The sequence below is a fragment of the Myotis yumanensis genome, unplaced genomic scaffold, assembly GCF_028538775.1.
Source record: "Myotis yumanensis isolate MYYU_CA2020_CCGP unplaced genomic scaffold, mMyoYum1.0.hap1 SCAF_16, whole genome shotgun sequence".
Lineage (NCBI taxonomy): Eukaryota > Metazoa > Chordata > Mammalia > Chiroptera > Vespertilionidae > Myotis > Myotis yumanensis.
The window spans coordinates 18,781,580-18,801,033 of record NW_027223767.1 but is presented as its reverse complement, the minus strand read 5'-3'; the positions used below and the strand labels follow the sequence as shown (position 1 = coordinate 18,801,033).

Sequence of the window (19,454 nt, the reverse complement as noted above, 5' to 3'; positions counted from 1 at the left end):
TCAATGATGAGAGAATCATTGATCAGCTGCCTCCTGCATGTCCCCACACGGGGAATTGAGCCCATAACCCAGACAAGTGGCCATCCCAGTATCTTTAAGTGACTTAGCGAACCATCACCTCCTGGTTCATAGGTCAACGCTCAACCACTGAGCCATGCTGGACAGGCTGTTGTCTTTTTTTTTTTTAACCAGAATTCGAAGGTCAGAAAGCCAGAGTCTCCTAATCTTATCTTCCAGCCTCATCTCAATAAGGATGAGGCATAGCTTCTATGAAAATCCAGAAATGGGAAAGGAGAACTGTGCGCCTCCCTGCATAGATAGTACAACTGAGGGTACGCTTTCAGTGAACCCACAGAAAACCTGCACTGAGGAGGGCAGCAGTACTGTTATAAAACAAAAAGAGCTCTAGACGGTTTGGCTCAGTGGATAGAGCATTGGCCTGCAGACTGAAGAGTCCCGGGTTCGATTCCAGTCAAGGGCATATGCCTGGGTTGCAGGCTTAATCCTCAGTAGGGGGCATGCAGGAGACAGCCAATGATTCTCATCATTGATGTTTCTATCTCTCTCTCCCTCTCCCTCTCTGAAATCAATAAAAAATGTACTAAAAAAAAAAGAAAAAAAGAATCACAGACTGAATTTGAGTATGGTAGAAAAAGCACCAAGGTAGATATGGGTTGATCATATCTCCACTTCCACCTGGTTTGAACAATCCATTCAATCTATCTAAACATCAGGACATCTAAGGTCCTTTCCAACTATAGAATTCTACAATGGTAAACTAACACCATGTTTTTAATCACATAAGATGTTTTAAAGCTATAACTTGGGGTATTTGTTCTAACTCAAAAGAGGCAATCTTCAGCAATCAACATATGTGGCTCAAAACCAATATTCAATCAAAAAAGAAAACTTACTAAAATCATAAACTAGTTTTCTACTTAAATCTCTATTTCACTAGATTTGTGTTTCAAAGCAGGGCTAGCAACTCAACCATTTTTGAGCACTAAAAGCTCTAATCAAGGCAGGCATCATTAAAAACAATTCTCTTTCAGAAAGCAAATGCAGCCCTAACCGATTTGGCTCAGTGGATAGAGGGTCGGCCTGCGGACTGAAGGGTTCCAGGTTCGATTCTGCTCAAGGGCATGTACCTTGGTTGTGGGCACATCCCCAGTAGGGGGCGTGCAGGAGGCAGCTGATCGATGTTTCTCTCTCATTGATGTTTCTAACTCTCTATCCCTCTCCCTGTCTCTCTGTAAAAAATCAATAAAATATATTTTTTTTTAAAAAGAAAGCAAATGCAGCACTGGCTGGCACCAGGGTCCCATGCACCAAAAAGTAGATGGTTCGATTCCCAGTCAGGGCACATGCCCAGGTTGCTAGTTTGGTCCCCAGTTGGGTTGTATAGGGAAGGCAGCTGATCTATGTTTCTCTCTCACATCGATTTTTCTCTCTCCCTCTCTCATCATCTCTCTCTAAAAATCAATAAAAACATATTTTTGAAAAAAGAAAGAACATGAAAATGGAAGGAAAATTAATGTGATATATATTCTCTCCTGGTGTTAGCTAACTTATCCCATGAGTGCTATTACCACACTCCAGTCCAGTGCTAACAAAGTCTGCAATGACTGTCAAGCGTCACATCTGTTGCCTGGTCAGTGTGGCTCAGTGTTTGAGTGTTGACCTGTGAACCAGGAGGTCATGGTTTGATTCCCATCAGGGCACATGCCCAGGTTGAGGGCTGGATCCCCAGTAGAGGGTATGCAGAAAGCAGTTATCAATGATTCTCTCTCATCATTGATGTTTCTCTCTTTCTCTCCCCATCTCCCTTCCTCTCTGAAATCATTAAAAATATATATTTTTTAAAAACAGCCACACCTGTCATATGCAGAGCACCATGTTGGATGTTGCCATCATCCGAACTGAAATAAAAACATGCGGCTAGAACAGGGGTGGGCAAACTTTTTGACACAATGGGTTCTTAAACTGGACCGGAGGGCCGGAACAAAAGCATGGATGGAGTGTTTGTGTGAACTAATATAAATTCAAAGTAAACATCATTACATAAAGGGGTACGGTCTTTTTTTTTTTTAGTTTTATTCATTTCAAGCGGGCCGAATCCGGCCCGCGGGCCATAGTTTGCCCACGGCTGGGCTAGAAACTTGTTTTCTTCATTCTCCAGACTCTAAGTGGGAAAAAGTGGTGTGGCCTAGACAACATATATTTCACTTTTCTTCAAAGCAGGGACACAATACTTTTAAGTCATAACATGATGTCAAAGAATACACACTTCAAAAACACACATATTCCAGTTTAACCTTTAAGACTCAACCAACCCACCTCTGCATACACTATCCAGAATGTAAAAGAAAAACTTCAAATCCAGTAATATCAGAGACTGATACAAATAAATTCTGGCTTATTCTGTGGGCTAACACTCCCCCATTTAGACAGAGGGCAGCTCTTACTCCTCAGTGTATGAACATGACCAAACAAAACAAAATTTAGGGAAGATGTAAGTTTATAAAAATACATATTTGCCCCGTCTCAGCTAATCTGTGCTCACGTAACTACAGCCTGTGCTTATGGAAGTTACTTCCTTATATTCAGGTTATAATATCAGGAGACTCTGAAAGATGGGATAGCATGCCACTCCTGTACAAGCTTTTATAACGAACCACTAGCTCTGCATAACTCAGAAAGGGGGAGAGGTAAAGGGGAGGTAGGGAGAAAAGGAAAGGGAGGGAGGAAAGAGACAAAGCTGTGAATGCTAAAGAGAGGATGGTTGGCCAGAGAAGAGGGGCTACCAAGGATAACTATTTACTAGTAAAAGGTAATAATTTATTCCTCAGGAAGAACTAGCTTTTTGCCTGCAAAATGCATTATACAACAAAGACCAGGTAAACCTGCTGCTCCTTGGAATTAATATTTTTGAGTATATCTTTTCATACCTGGACTATGCTTTACTTTTCCTCCTGAATTCTTACTTGGACACAATCAATCAACAGTAAGAATCCCCATGCCCCAAAAATAAAAAAATGAAGTTTCTGTGGAAAAATTCCATGTAAGTGCTCTGACAGGAACCACTTATTATTACTCAAATCTTTGTGAGCCCACCTTATTTCAGAACAATGATAAAAAGAAAGGAACAGGTTAGAGTGTAGATGAGAAAAAAATATTTTAGGTTAATTCCTGTGAATTCAGGTGGTGTTATTAATCAAAGTATGTTTAGTAGACCAATCAGAACATTCAGTTATACAGTTTTAAGCTAATTCATTCCAAAACAGGTTTTCTATAAAAGAGAAAACCCAATTAAATGCCCAAATCAGTACTTAATGGTTCAACATCTACAACATCACAATGCTGGAGCTTGTATTCAGCATTCCTACAAAGCTCTAAGAGGTCTAAAAGGGAGATCCTGTAGCAGATCTCTTCTTTCTATATTTTGCACATTATGTACCTCCAAAGCCAAGGCTGTCTTGTCGTAGGCATTAGGGACTCGCTTCTGGATTACCCTGGCATAAATGGGCCCATTCTGGAGGTTAGGGAGCGGAGTGTTGACGCTGGGTTGGGCATAGGGCCCAGGCTCCGGCCCACCCAGTGGCTGTGGGTGGGAACCCTCCTGGTTACCTCCAATCATAGCCGATACTGAGGCGGGGACAGGTCTATACTTCTCCACGTAAGGGACTGGAATCATCCCCCTCTTGCCTTCCATGTCCTCTGCATTCCACCACTGCTCTTCAGGCTTATCCCGGATTTTCAGGATGTCTCCTTTCTTAAAGGGAAGATCTTCTTCATCATTCCCATTAAAGTCAAAGAGGGCTCGCACATACTCTATCTCCTCCTGCCTGAGATTCACTCCACTACCCTGCCTGGATCTGGAAACTGGTTCTATCAACGTTGTAGTGTCCAAATAGTGTATTTTGTAGAATTCCAGTAAAGCAGGCAATGAATCAAACTCTTGATCTCCTATTCGGAGCCTGGAGGGGCTCACCCCTGGAAAAAAATAGAACAGGGTATTATTTAAAGAAGTATTACACCGGTGATAAAAACACAGATTTTAAACATTTCCCACACACATTTAGTCAATATTTTATCAGAAAAAAAAATACTGTCTAAAAAAAATAACCCCTTCTCCTCATAGCAAACAAATCGTATTTTGTAGCTGAAACATTCCCTGGGAAGAAAGATTCCCACCACCACCTGCAGCAGAGAAGGAACACGTCATGATAGACCAAGCCACTCAGGACAGGCTCTCATACTGGATCGAAGACAGCAACATGGAGACCTGCTGTTCATTCTCCCAAAATGTTCTGTTATTATCCCATTTACATAGTAGCGTAATGTTCAAGGTTTTGTTGCAATATTTTCTTCAACCTCAGGGAATGTAGCAATCTCTCCTTCTTCATTGGTCCCAGCAGCTATTCCAGGAAGAGGTGGAGAGAACTTGGTATTTATCTACACTAAACTCATACATTTGTTCTCCTCACATCTAGAATGTACAATTTGAAAGAGAAACAGTTTTAAGACTGATTGCTGAGCTGGCCAAGTATGTCAGTTGGTTAGTGCTGTCTACAGGATTGATTCCAGGTCAGGACAACAGAGAAGAATCAACCAATGAGCCCTAGCCACTTTGGCTCAGGGGATAGAGCATAGGCCCTCGGACTGAAGGGTCCTGGGTTCCATTCAAGTCAAGGACAACCTTGGTTGCAGGCTTGATCGGAGGCCCTGGTCCAGGCATGTGAGGGAGGCAACCAGTCGATGTGTTTCTCACATGGATGCTTCTTCCTGTTTCTCCCCCTCCCTTCCACTCCCTCTAAAAATCAACGGGAAAAATATCCTCAGGTGAGGATTAATGAAAGTAAACAAATGAATAAAAATCCCTTAAAAAAAAAATCAACCAATGAATGCATGGATGGGTGGAACAACGAACAGATGTTTCTCTCGTCTTTCCGCTCTATAGTTAATTTTAAAACTGATTGCTTGCCCTGACTGGTGTGGCTCAGTGGATAGAGCGTCAGCCTGTGGACTGAAGGGTCCCAGGTTCGATTCCGGTCAAGGGCATGTGCCTTGGTTGCGGGCACGTCCCCAGTGGGGAGTGTGCAGGAGGCAGCTGATTGATGTTTCTCTCTCATCGATGTTTCTAGCTCTCTATCTCTCTCCCTTCCTCTCTGTAAAAAATCAATAAAATATATATTTAAAAAAAAACAAAAAAAACTGATTGCTGGCCCTGGCCGGTTTGGCTCAGTGGATGGAGCATCGGCCTGTGAACTGAAGGGTCCCGGGTACGATTCTGGTCAGGGGCACATGCTCGGGTTGTGGGCTCGATCCCCAGTTGGAGGGCTTGCGGGGGGGGGCAACCGATCCACGATTCTCTCTCATCACGGATGTTTCTCTCCTTCTCTCTCCCTCTTCCTTCATCTCTGAAATCAATAAAAATATATTTTAAAAAAACTGATTGCTGATATCAATGTCAATTATGATAGCCAAAAAAAAAGCTTCATTTGGCAAAAAGACAAAAGGAGTCTAAACAAAAACGAAAAATCAATACCTAAGGCCTTCGCTTAAATATAACATGGAAACTGGACTATTCCCTTAGGACAGTGGTTGGCAAACTGGGGCTCGCAAGCCACATGCGGCTCTTTGGCCACTTGAGTGTGGCTCTTCCACAAAATACCGACTTCTGCGCATGGGCCACGAAGTTTCGATCGCACTGTATGTGCGCACCTGCACATGGTATTTTGTGGAAGAGCCACACTCAAGGGGCCAAAAGAGCCGCATGTGGCTCTCGAGCCACGGTTTGTCGACCACTGCCTTAGAAGAAACAGGTCATAAAAAAGGTAAACAAGGATGCACTGGAGAAAAAATAAAGAGGTGTTAAAATCCTCAACCTCTGATTGACACACTGAGTAACCAAGACAAAGGATATATTAGAAATGCTTAACATTTGTAATATGCAAAGGTGTGTGGCCTTAGACACAGGGCCTACTTCAGAATGTATTCCCTCTCTATTGAGTTTGGAATGAAATAATAATAAATGAACATATATCAGTTCAAATAAGAAACAGTTTTGTGTGTGTTTTAATACTCACCTGAGGATATGTTTTCATTGAGCTTAGAGAGAGGGAGGGAGAAACATCGATGGGTTGCCTTCTGCATGCACCCCGACTGGGAATCCAATCCACAATCTAGGTATGTGTCCTGACCAGGAATCCAACCCACAACCCTTCGGTGCATAGGATGATGTTCCGATCACTGAGCAACACCAGCCAGGGTGAAATAGTTTTCTTTTTCTTAAATATTTTTTTCTTTTTTTATTTCAGAGAGGAAGGAAGGAGAGAAACATCAATGATGTGTCAGAATCACTGATAGGCTGCCTCCTGCACACCCCACATTGGAGATTGAGCCCACAACCTTAGCATGTACAGTGATCAGGAATTGAACCGTGACCTCCTGGTTCATAGGTCCACACTCAACCACTGAGCCATGCTGGCTGGGCTTCTTTTTTTCTTAAGATTTTTAGACAGAATGGAAGGGATGGAGAGAGGGGAAACATCCATCAGAGAGACATATCTATTGGTTGCCTACCACTCTTGCCCGGGCCTAGGAACCTGCAACAGAGGTACATGCCCATAACAGGGAATGGAACTCATGACCCTTTGGTCCGAGGGCTGACACTCTAACCACTGAAGAAACCAGCTAGAGCAGAGAAACAGTTTTCTAATGAGGAATACAAACTTTTAACTTACACTCTGCTGAGCACCAAAATATCAAATCATATATTAGATTTAAACATTTTAAAAAATGTATTGATTCCAGAAAGAGAAAGGGAAACATTGATTTGTTGTTCCACTTATTTTTAAGTTTTCTTAGTGCAGTTTGGTCGATTTTTTTTTTTTTTTTGTGGTGAGATACACATAACAGTCACCATTTTAACCATTTTAAAAAAATGTTTATTGATTTTTTTAGAGAGGGAGAAGGAGAAACATCAATGTGAGAAACATCGATCTGTTGCCTTCCATATGCATCCTGACCTGGGATCAAACCCGCAACCTAGGCATATGCCCTAACCAGGAATTGAAACAGTGATCTTTTGGTGCATGGATGAGCCACACTGACCAGGGCCCCATTTTTCTTCTTTCCTTTTTTAAGAGACAGACAGACCGACATAGATTTGTTGTTCCACTTATTTATGCATCCATTGGTTGCTTGTTGTATGTACCCTGACTGGAGACCGAACCTGGAACCCTGACTTATCAGGAGGACACTCTAACCAACTGAGCTTACCCAGCCAGGGCCCTTTACTGGATTTTTTACCTTTTGGTTTCCTGATAATAGCTCTACATACAATTGTTTTTTGATTTTTATAATTTCCCATCTTCTTCAAAAACAAGATTTTTTAAAATTGATCTTAGAGAGAGGGAGGGAAGGGGGGAGGAGCTAAAGGAAGAGGGAGGAAGGAAGAAAGATTGGTTGCCTCCCACGTGCACCCCAACTAGGGATCAAACCCACAACCTGGGCACATGCCCTGATCAGGAATCGAACCGCCACCCTTGGTGTACAGGACAAAGTTCCAACCAACTGAGCCACACCAGAGCCAGGGCAAGAACATGATTTTTACTGGATATAAAGTATTCTCAACATTTCCCTAGTGCAAATGATGCTGTTATTAGCATTTTTGTTCTTATGAATGAATATTTTATTACTTCCTTAGGATACAATAACTTAAAACGCAAATTACTTCCTTAGGATAAACAACTTAAAATGCAACTGTGGGATCAAATGGTAAGAACATTATGGTTTGCCCAGCTGGCTTGGCTCAGTGGTTCAGCGTCTTGGCTCAGTGGCTGAGCATTGACCTGTGAACCAGGGGGCTGCGGTTCAATTCCCAGTCAGGGCACATGCCGGGGTTGCAGGCTCAATCCCCAGTGAGGGGTATGCAGGAGGTGGCAGATCAATGATTCTCTATCATCCTTGATTTTTCTATCTCCCTCTCCCTTCCTCTCTGAGATCAATAAAAATATATATTTTTTAAAAATTAAGGTTTATGCTGTCAAATTGCCCTCCAAAAAAATTTGCACGATTTTACACTCCCACAGGTGGTTTACGAGTTCCCATTTTCCCATGTCCTTATCAAAACAGCATTTTAAAAATCACTGCCAATTTAATAAGAGAAATATTATGTCTTGAAATATCGTTAGTTGTTTGCTTTTCATGTTTTTTGACTATTTGTACTTCTTTCGTGAAAGTTACTTAAATCCTTTTTAAGGAAAATTGGACAATCTACCCTCTCCACTTATATTAACAATGACCCACCCATCCAAAAGCCATAGCGATTAATGCTGTGAAACAGAAACACTGTGGTAGTCCAGTGTCTAAATTAATTCACCACTTTAAAAATGAGATCCAATTGTTTTGTTCAACGTCAGAAAATATTTCTTCGAGAAAAACTATACTTAACTTACTCTACTGGGGAGAGGTGAAAAGATAACCTTTGGAAGTTAGCCAAAAGTCCTTAATACAGAATGAATCCTGATGAATGCTTTCTCTTTTCATCCAAATGAATAAGATCAATACATAATTTGAAGGAGAGTTGCATATTTCTTACATTACCAAAGTCCACCTGTGGAATTCATGGCTGTAGGCTAAAACAAGTTAATAGCCCACACTCAGTAATGCTGGCTGTCTAACTATGATGATGAAACACATGCCCAGACCCAGGACTGTCCATCTATGACAAATACAGGCACTAGCAGAATGTAATCACAATAGTTCCAAGTGCAGGACTGGAGACATGATTTTGGTTATGAACATACCAGAGCATGGTGGTGGTGCTGCATTCTGGAGTTTCTCATCACTGAGTAGATCACCAATGAGAAATTACTGCCATTCAAATTGGGCAGGCAAGGAGATGCATGGCTACCTTGCCTATCACCACTAAGCTAATTCAGTGATTCTTCAGGCCAGATGAACTACATAAGGACAAGGTCAGTTATGAGCTCCAAGGAGACCTACTTTAGCACGCTGGATAAAGAAAGCCTCCAAGGCAGAGTGGTAGGGAGAACCCTCACAATAGCTAAGGGCCCATGGTCTAGAAAATGGTCCTAATAACACCTGGGGAGAAAAACTCCCTTGCTAGAGTAGAGCAACAGCCAAATGGTTTTCACTAGTTGTCTTTTTGGGACAGTAGTTGGCAGACAGTAAGTGCTCAGTGTTAGATATTCTTTTTTTTTAATCCTTACCTGAAGATACGCTTTTATTGATTTTTAGGGGAAGGAGGAGAGAAAAACATGATCCACTGTGTCCCCACCCCCTGCACACCCAGACTGGGGGTCACCCTGAAACTCAGGCACGTGCCTTGACCAAGAATCAAACCTGCAACCATTTGGTGTATGGGACAACAATCCAACCAACTGAGCCACTCGGCCAAGACAGTAAGTGTTAGATATTATTCTTTTTTTTTTTTTTTAAATATATTTTATTGATTTTTTACAGAGAGGAAGGGAGAGAGATAGAGAGCCAGAAACATCAATGAGAGAGAAACATCGATCAGCTGCCTCCTGCACATCTCCTACTGGGGATGTGCCCGCAACCCAGGTACATGCCCTTGACCAGAATCGAACCTGGGACCCTTCAGTCCGCAGGCCGACGCTCTATCCACTGAGCCAAACCAGTTTCGGCGTTAGATATTATTCTTAATGAACATAACTTTAAAGTGAGGGAAAGAGCCCTAGCCGGTCTGGCTCAGTGGATAGAGCGTCAGCCTGTGGACTGAAAGGTCCCAGGTTGATTCCAGCCAAGGGCATGTGCTCAGGTTGCAGGCTTGATTCCCAGTAGGGGCCGTGCAGGAGGCACCGGTCAATGATTCTCTCTCATCATTGATGTTTCTCTCTCTCTCCCCTTTCCTCTCTGAAATCAATAAAAAATGTGTGTATGTATATATATATAAAAATTTTTTTTTAAGTGAGGGAAAGAAGTTAAATGAAAATCTGTTCCCAGCTTTAAGAAGCTCACAGAATCGAACCTGCAACCATTTGGTGTATGGGACAACAATCCAACCAACTGAGCCACTCGGCCAAGGCAGTAAGTGTTAGACATTATTCTTTTTTTTTTATTATTATTGCTTAAAGTATTACAAAGAGTATTACATGTCTTTTCTTTTCCTCCCCCTGACCTTACCCTGGCCTCCCCTACCCCCCAGTGTTAGACATTATTCTTAATGAACATAACTTTAAAGTGAGGGAAAGAAGTTAAATGAAAATCTGTTCCCAGCTTTAAGAAGCTCACAGCATAGCTGGGGATACATAAAAGCGTGTGGTTGGTGAGCAAGAAGCAAAGCAGCATGTCTTAAGAAGACGTGCTTTTTCACCCCCGTGGCTTTTACTTTCAACTGGAGAAGTGTTCTTACAAAAATAAAATAAAATTTTGCCCCTAGCTGGTGTTCTCAGTGGTTAGAGCATCAACCCATGGACTGAAGGGTCCCAGGTTCAATTCTTGTGAAGGGCACATACCTTGGTTGCGGGCTTCATCCCCAACCCAGTTGGAGCGTGTGTGAGAGGCAACCAATCGATGATGTTACACTGATGTTTCGTTGTTTCTATCCCTCCCTTCCACTGTCTGAAAAATCAATGGAAAAATATCCTCAGGTGAGGATTATCAAACCATGTTCTCAGATACAACAAAATCACAATGAAAAAACAGCTCTGGCCACTCCTAAACATTTGCAAGGTATCCTTTCAACTCTAAGAAAGAAGACAACCACTCCGTCATCCATTGTTATGGCTCTAACTAGAGGCCTGGTGCATGAATTTGTGCACAGGCAGGGCTGGCCAGGGGGAGGAGCCATGAGAGGTTGGCCAGCCACCCTCTCCCCACCCCCGTCAAACTCTGGGTTGAACTCCCAATCACAATCCCAGTCAAGGGGACAATTTGCATATTAGGCTTTTATTATATAGGATATTGCGCTAGCCCAAGTGAAATTTGTGTGTGTGTGTGTGTGTGTGTATGTATGTATTGTTGGGTTTTGTGTGTGTGTTTTTTTTTTTGGGGGGGGGGGGGGGTAGAGTTTAGAAGAATAAGACCACTAAGCCAAGTCCCTTATAAAGATCAGTGTGAGAATTATGAAAAGAAAAACTGGAAGCTCATCTTCCATAAAGGTAGGGAGTTGGTTCAATTAATTTCTTGTTCAAATGTTTCATGGTGTAAACTGGATCCAATATGTGTATTGTTGTTGTTGTTGTTTCAGCTTGACAATCCCAATGGTCACAGAAATGCAAGTTAAGCACCAAGGGAAATCTTCCACATTACCTATAAATTATTTATCTGTTCTAATTCCACAGAGAAATACCTGTTTTTGTGTATTGCTAGAGCAGTTAGATATATGTGAAATCAAACTTTGTTGGTCCAAACTCCAGAAGGGAAGGGAGGGGAACAGAATATACATAAGTCATAGATAAGCTCTAACCTCACCACAACTATGTGTCTAGCTTCTTTTCCTTTTTTTTAGAGGGGGAGGGGGGAAAGTAAAAGCTTATTGATTAAGAAGATAGGCGAACTAATTCTCAGATCCATCTTAAGAGAGTCTGGAAATCAAGCATCATTTTATTCTCAAGGGAATGGAGGAGGGGGGAGGCAAGGGGTAGGTACTGCCTTAGACATAGGTAGGCAGGGAAAAGGATGGAGGAAGAGCTCAAACTCTCTAAATTCCTTTGTTCCTTGTTCTGGGTCAACCCCATCTGAGTCCTGACAAAGGGACTGCTCAAGCCACAAGCAGAATTCCTTCATGTAATTAGCATGTCTACAGCCAGAGCACTTAGCAAGGCCACCGGAGAGAGGGAGCACCTCACCGTTACTTCCCCCTCTATGTTGACCCCTCAATCCTGAGGGGTAATGGGTAACTGGGTTCAGGTTCAAGAGGGCAGATTCACTTGTAGTTTGGAATCTGGTTTGTCTGTCCATTGTGACTCTCTTCTCTGGCTCTTACAATCTCACACATATCTACCTCTTCCACAATCGATCGCTGAGCCTTAGAGGGGCATTTTGGGTGTTCAATTTTAGAAGCAGTAGGCCAGGATACCTGTACCCTAAGTAATGATAAGGAAATCTGAATATGTAAGGCTGCCCGTCAGGAAGGCTAGATGAAATGACGGGCTCAGAGCTTCATTTTTGCTAGAATAAAGACAGGCAGTGACAGTCTAACAGATTCCCCAGGTCCTCAGTCCAAATGTCCCTGATGATGTCATCAGATACTCAAGCAAGCTCTATGTGTGGCTTACACAGCATCAGTCACCAAAACAACCCATGCATGAGCTGTTGTGCTCAAAGTTCACATTATGTGATCTAACTGGAAAGACTGCTGGGAACCATGTAAGCAAGGTGCTATTCTGTTTTATCAGCCTCCAAAGTCAATCTTCATTTGTTCGATTTCTGGTGACATCCAGAGTCTCTGCGTGTCTCTCTCAGACATGACATTGCTGTCAAAGCCTCATCAAGTATTTCCAATTGTGTCCCTTCTTACAAATGGAGCCTTGGCTCACAGAGAAACAACAAATAGGTGGAGTCCAACACCCTGGCCCTATAGAGCAGGGGTCCTCAAACTTTTTAAACAGGGGGCCAGTTCACTGTCCCTCAGACTGTTGGAGGGCCGGACTATAGTTTAAAAAAAAACTATGAACAAATTCCTATGCACACAGCACATATCTTATTTTGAAGTAAAAAAACAAAACGGGAACAAATACAATATTTGTATTTGCATGTGGCCCGCGGGCCGTAGTTTGAGGAACCCTGCTATAGAGGCTCCCAAAATGCAGATGGCTTTGTACCAAGTGAGAGAAAGCCCTTGAGTGAACCTGAACCCACTTGCCCTATATTCCTCAAGACTGGGGGATCACCCTAACTGGTTTGGCTCTGTAGATAGAGCGTCAGCCTGCGGACCGAAAGGTCCCAGGTTCTATTCCGGTGAAGGGCATGTACCTTGGTTGCGGGCACATCCCTAGTTGGAGGTGTGCGGGAGGCAGCTGATCGACGTTTCTCTCTCATCGATGTTTCTAACTCTCTATCCCTCTCCCTTCCTCTCTGTAAAAAACCAATAAAATATATTAAAAAAAAAAAAAAAGAGGCTGGCCTTCCTTGCCCCAGAGATTTCAAGTATGTCAGCAACAAATATTTAAAAAAACAACAACAAAAAAAACTGGGGGATCAACAGTGAAATGCTCCCTTCTCTGGTGGCCTTTAAGCTAACCACTCCTGCTATATCCAGCTCCTTTCCCCTAGTTATCTTCTTCCAACCACAAACAGCCAAAGGCAGGAAACAGAAAGGTGGGAAAAGAAAAGAGATATAGTCAGTCTAGAGAACAGAACCAAGGACAGGGCTCTCATTGCTGAAACTTGGAAAAGCTCACTGACTTGTTCTACATCAAACTTATGCTGGATTCTGAACATACAGTTTAAACTAGTGGTCAGCAAACCGCGGCTCACGAGCCACATGCGGGCTCTTTGGCCCCTTGAGTGTGGCTCTCCCACAAAATACATGCGGGCGTGCACATACAGTGCAATTGAAACTTCATGGCCCATGCGCAGAAGTTGGTTTTCAGAAAGGAGATCGACGAAACAAGTATACAAGACGAGTATGAATGGGAGAGTTGGAAGGGGTCGACCTCAGCGAACGTACCTCAATCAGATTGAGGACGTTTTTAGCAAAGGCCAGCTTAGGAGTACCCTAATTAAGTTAATAACAATGTACCTACCTATATAGTTTAAGTTTAAAAAATTTGGCTCTCAAAAGAAATTTCTATCGTTGTACTGTTGATATTTGGCTCTGTTGACTAATGAGTTTGCCGACCACTGGTTTAAACTAACACATTCAGAAATCAAAATCAACATATTATTGTTCTGGTTTCTATACATGCTCAACTTACTACTTTAAAGCATTTTTAGCCCTCGGGTTACATCAGTTTTTATAATACCACTCCCTGAAAGTTTTATGAAGAACACCCAAGAGCTGGAATGGGTACTACCACAGCCTTTTTGATCTCACAACACCTCCTTTTTCCTTTCCTCTTTCCTAATTCCCATTCCCCCTCTTACTTCTCCTTAGCTTATGATATTTATAGAGGTTGCTTAAACACCCCAACCACCTGTCCAATACAAAGGGCTAAAAAGACCACTGACTTCCATTTGTGAAGGTATCTTAAAGAGGTATCAAGATATAGGGCAATGCCAAAACCGGTTTGGCTCAGTGGACAGAGCGTTGGCCTGCGGACTGAAGGGTCCCAGGTTCGATTCTGGTCAAGGGCATGTACCTTGGTTGTGGGCACATCCCCATTGGGGGATGTGCAGGAGGCAGCTGATCGATGTTTCTAACTCTCTATCTCTCTCCCTTCCTCTCTCTAAAAAATCAATAAAATATATTTAAAAAAAAAAAAGATATAGGGCAGTGATGGTGAACCTTTTGAGCTTGGCGAGTCAGCATTTTGAAAAACCCTAACTTAACTCTGGTGCCGTGTCACATATAGAAATTTTTTGATATTTGCAACCATAGTAAAACAAAGATTTATATTTTTGATATTTATTTTATATATTTAAATGCCATTTAACAAAGAAAAATCAACCAAAAAAATGAGTTCGCGTGTCACCTGACACACGTGTCATAGGTTCGCCATCACTGATATAGGGACCCTAAGCAAATAGAATTTCTATAAATGGTGGATATCAGCATGGTGCTTTGCAGATTCAGACTGATGGGGTTTGATGAATTCTGTCTGTCATTTACTAGCTGTATGAGCTGTTTTTTAACATTTCATGGGGCCAAATACCTACCTAATAAAGTTCCTAAAAGTAGCCAGTATATTTTAGGTGCTCAACAAAAGGAAATCCACACCCTGGCCAGGAAACCCAATACACCAAGGCTGCAGATTTGATCTCTGGTCAGGGCATATACAAGAAGCAACCAATGAATGCATAAATAAGTTGAACAACAAATCGATGTTTCTCTCTCCCTTCCTCTAAAATTAAATTTTTAAAAAAGTTTTGTTTTTTAAGGAGCCCTGGCCAGTGTGGCTTTTGGTTGAGTATTATCCCATGCACCTCAAGGTCACCAGTTCAATTCCTGGTCAGGGAAAATGCCCAGTTGCAGGTTCAATCCCCTGTTAAGGAGGCAACTGATCAATGTTTCCCTCTCACATTTATGTTTCTCTCTCTCCTTCTCTCTTCCCCTCCCTCTAATATATATATGGAAATTCAGCTTAATATGCCCCAACCTCTAAATTTCTTTAGAAATTTTCAATTTATCCCCAAATCCAGTCTGCTGTTTCCAAGATTCCACAGAATCTCAAGCTACTTCTCAAAAAATTCTGTGGTCAAATAAGTTTGAATAAAACCCAGTATCCAATACCTGCCTCTCTTGGAGGGTCATCATTTCACAAGGGCATAGTAAAGGCTTAGAGAAGTCCTGCAACAAACAACCCTACTTCCTTTTACCATGGAATCTTTCTTGGGGGGTGTAAAACCTGTAAGTAACTCACTGAAGAACTTCTCCAGAACCACTGGATGGAGGGATACTCTGATATTGAGGAGTAAAACATGAGGACCAGGTTTGAGAACTGCAAAGATGAGATAAACAAATGAAACAGAGATGCTAAAGGTATAAAGAGGTGGCAGTGGGCAGTCAGCAGTCCCACAGGATCTCCAGAAAAGTGGCTTCAGCAGCACAATTACCACCCTAGCTTCTGCCCCACAATACCCAAAATTAGGCAAGTTTTTACGCTCCCTTCACCCACTACAGCAAGAGGTGTGCAACTTTCAATTGGGCAGGTAATAGCAGGTGCCATTCTATTTCCACGTACTGGATCCAAGGTACTTTCACAGCTCTTGATGCACCACATCCCACCTCCACTCCAGCACATACATCCTAAGACACGCTGTTTCAGGATTGCTCACCAAACCACCATGCATTCTGAGACCCTCTCAAAGCTAAGGTTTCCATTTGTTTCAACTCCTCTCTCCCAACTTCATAGTTACTTTCATAAGATTAACATATCTAATACTTAATTTGTACTTACTATATGCCAACCTCATTCTAAGCATTTAATACACTAAAACTCATTTAGTCCTCCCAACGACCCTATGATGTCCTCTTTCACACATGAAGAACCGAGGCAGAGAAAGTTAAGGAACATGCCTGAAGTTACATGAAGTAGTGTCAGGTAAGATTCAAACCCAGGCTCCAGAGCTCAAGCTTGTAACAACTTTCCCAATTTACACTTAATCAGTTTTGTCCATTATCTACTTGCCAAGGTTAGTAGTATCACATTGTTCCAAGAAAACAATAAAACGAGTGAATCAATGATTGCAAAGTCTTCCCAAGAAGTATACTTGACAGAGCATGACCCATAGATTTGACCAAGCCCTGCCCTATGGCACTGGAGCACAGCCAGGGCACTCCCAGGCTACAAACACAACCAGAGTCTGCAGGAGTTGAGCACCCAAGTTAAAAATAGGTTCACTGGAAAAGGTTGAGAATTCCTGGTCTATTTTATCCCTAAGCCTCTAAAAACTATATCTACGCCATTCCACATAAATTCTACCTATATCTTATGTCTACAAGATACACTGTACTATCCTAAGCAAAAACCTCATTTTCCATATTCAATTTGCCAAATAAGGAATTTAAAAGCCTCTTCATCACTGATTTTAGATAGCAGATGTGTATTGTCTGAACACTAAAGCCAATTACTTTCTCTTTTTGCCAATTTCTTGTCATCCTTTCCTTTTAGTCTTTACACAGAATCTGGGACCCCAGGACAGAGACAAAAAGTGAGTCCTCTATGAGCACGGCTGGGATCTCAATAGGAAACTGACTTTGACAGAAAAGAATACAGTTTAATAGTGTCAGCTCTCAAGTCAAAATTCCTAGGTTCAAATTCTGGCTCAGTATTTACAAGCTGTATGACCTTGGGCAAGTTATTGACTCGCTGATTCTCAGTTTCCTCATCCATAAAATGGAAATATTTTAATAAATGGAGATCACAGTCTATTTCTTACTAGATTGTTATAGAGAGTAAATGAGATGAGGTATATACTAAGTACTCAGTAAAATACCTGGCACAGAATAGACAGTCAATAAATGTTAGCTATTAATACGGTGTATGTCTTTCTAAAATTCAGGTTTCTTTTGAAACCTCTGTGTGGTTTCAAAATGAAAAGAGCTTGATGGGGTAGAGTGAAAACAAAGATTAAAAATTCTTTACAAAGGCAACTGAATCAATTATCCTACATGGAAAATATAGAGTATATAGCAAAAATTATTACCACAATGTCAATGAATTTTCCACACCCCATCGACAAACTTTGGCAATGTTCACTTTCTCTTTTGTGCCAAGGGATCTGAACTCATGTATGTTTTGAAAGCATGGAACTCAATGTCAAGGTAAGCACAGAGATATAAAGTCATAATGCCAAGGTGTGGAGAAAGCCCAAACTAAGAAACCTGCCGGCTGCCATTTCCAAAATTTGCAACCAGTAAAATACATACACAAACAAAATATTGAGAATTGAGTTTCAGTGACAGTTTACCATCATGCCACTGCATTAACAAAAACCCCTAGACACCATGCAGATGGCAAAAAGTAGACTATATCTGGTATAGAGCAAATAACAGATCACATTGATATTCCCGTTTCATGTTACAATGCCATTAAGCCAACCAGTCGGAGAAAGACCTAGGATAATTTATAGACTTAATGATCCCATACTCTTTTTGAAACTGCTGTGCATTAACAACCAAGAGACTGACTACTGTGTCTTCCCATTTCTGGCCAGCGTAAATGAATCTAAATTGGGACTATTCTAAAAGGTTGTCTGCAAAGGCTGGTTCAGGAGCTTCCTGATTCACTGGAGGCTGGCCTGGGTCTAGTCTCGGCTGGTCAGAAGGAAAATGCTCCAATTGGGGAACAGTGAGAAGGCACTGGGACTCTTGGTGCTGTCACACAGATGACGATCACCTCAGAATTACTACGTACCCCACAAATCTCAAGCACTGAGTACATAAACCTCCTTCCTATTTCCCAACAACTCCAATGGCATGGGGAAGACGGTCACAGCTCCATGAGTCTCGACCAGGAAGACCCAGTGCAGATCCTTTAAATGCTCAGGGCATCTGCCCAGCAGGGGTCTGTCCCCAACATCTAGACTCAGGCCACAGCCCCAACTTACTGAGGAAGAGGAGGCCCTGGACCACAAGACTGACAATGTGTAAGCCCAGGAAAAATGAAGTTCCTTTCATTCACTTTCAGAGAAGGGATTGTTTTCGTTGGCTTATTTCTGGTTTGTTTCCTGAAAAGAAATGTTCCCTCCACTAAACACTTGGAAAACGAAGACACCCTCCCCCCACCCCCACCCCCATCCCCCCAACTGTGGAGAAGAGTTTTCTGGGCACTAAGATCTCTTAGGCACGGTCGCCCGGCACCGACTTACACTGAGCTGGCCACAAAGGGCTTCCCTTCCACCGCCAAGGCGCTGAGCTCACCTCCGCGGAGGAAGAGGACGGTAAAAAGTATTTTGGAAAAATGCCCAAGAAAGGAAAAAGCTGGCCGGTTTCCTGAAGGGTGTCTCCATCCCTCCCGGCCTGTATGCGGTGACTTCCTACCCAAGGCCATCCGCGGAGTAGGGCCAAGCTCGGCTCTCCGACCTCGCAGGAAATGTCTGAAGCCGAAAAAGCCACTCGTAGGACTACCGGACTCCCTCTCGACACTGCTGCCAAGGGGTGCCCCCGCAGTGCCAACATCCCCCTCGGCGCTCGGTCCCCACGCTGCCCGGCCCGGCGCTGGCCCCACCCTGGAGCGGAGCAGTTCCCCTTCCCCGGGGCTGTCCTCCCGTCACACCCAGAGGCCTGGGTCAGCGGCTCCTCCTCCCCCACGCACGCCCGCGGGTCTGTGGGAACCAGCGCCGGCAGCACTCCGCCCCCTGCCACGGCCACGCCAGCCCTCTGCCCACGTGGGGGTCAGCTCGCGAGGAGCAGCCGGCGGCCAGGCTGGGGGGTTCCGCGGCCCTCACCCCCGCCCGGGCCTCCCGTCCTGTCCGTCCCTCACCGGGCGGAGGCTGGGCGGGCGACGGTGGCACCGGTGGGCGCGGGCCGCTGCTGTTGATGATGTAGTGGGAGACGCGCGAGTTCTCGGAGACGCTGAGCACATAGTCCCCAGGGCTGGTGCTTGAGTCCCGCACCAGGAACACCCCGTGCCGCTGGCCCTGCAACATCGACACCGCATCCTGCCGGCTCAACCGCCCCCAGTACCAGCTACTCCTCTCCTCCGAGTCGAAGTTGCCCGCCATGGCCGCCTCGGTGCCTACACGCAGGGCCGCCGCCGCCGCGCGTGCCCCTCCAGCCCGTCGCCCGCCGCCCAGCGGACCGGCTCGGACCTCAGCCTAACAGCAGCGCCCGAAATGGCGGCGGAGGCCGCGGG

General features: G+C 43.5%; 1 protein-coding gene across 4 annotated transcripts in view; it reads right to left on the bottom strand.

The window, feature by feature from the left end:
* The window catches only part of CRK (CRK proto-oncogene, adaptor protein), a 30,564-nt gene extending 11,110 nt beyond the window's left edge, over positions 1-19,454 (bottom strand). Inside the window, exons 1-2 of one of the 4 annotated variants that reach the window (XM_070394721.1) lie at positions 19,083-19,454; positions 3,458-3,993 (exon numbers count right to left, since the gene is read on the bottom strand). In XM_070394721.1, coding sequence (XP_070250822.1) covers positions 3,458-3,993; positions 19,083-19,323 — 777 coding nt within the window. In that variant the 5' untranslated portion in view covers positions 19,324-19,454. Of the gene's footprint in view, positions 1-3,457; positions 3,994-6,089; positions 12,077-18,207; positions 18,293-19,082 lie in introns of those variants that run through there. The other 3 variants (XM_070394724.1, XM_070394723.1, XM_070394722.1) reach the window with 3 other exon arrangements.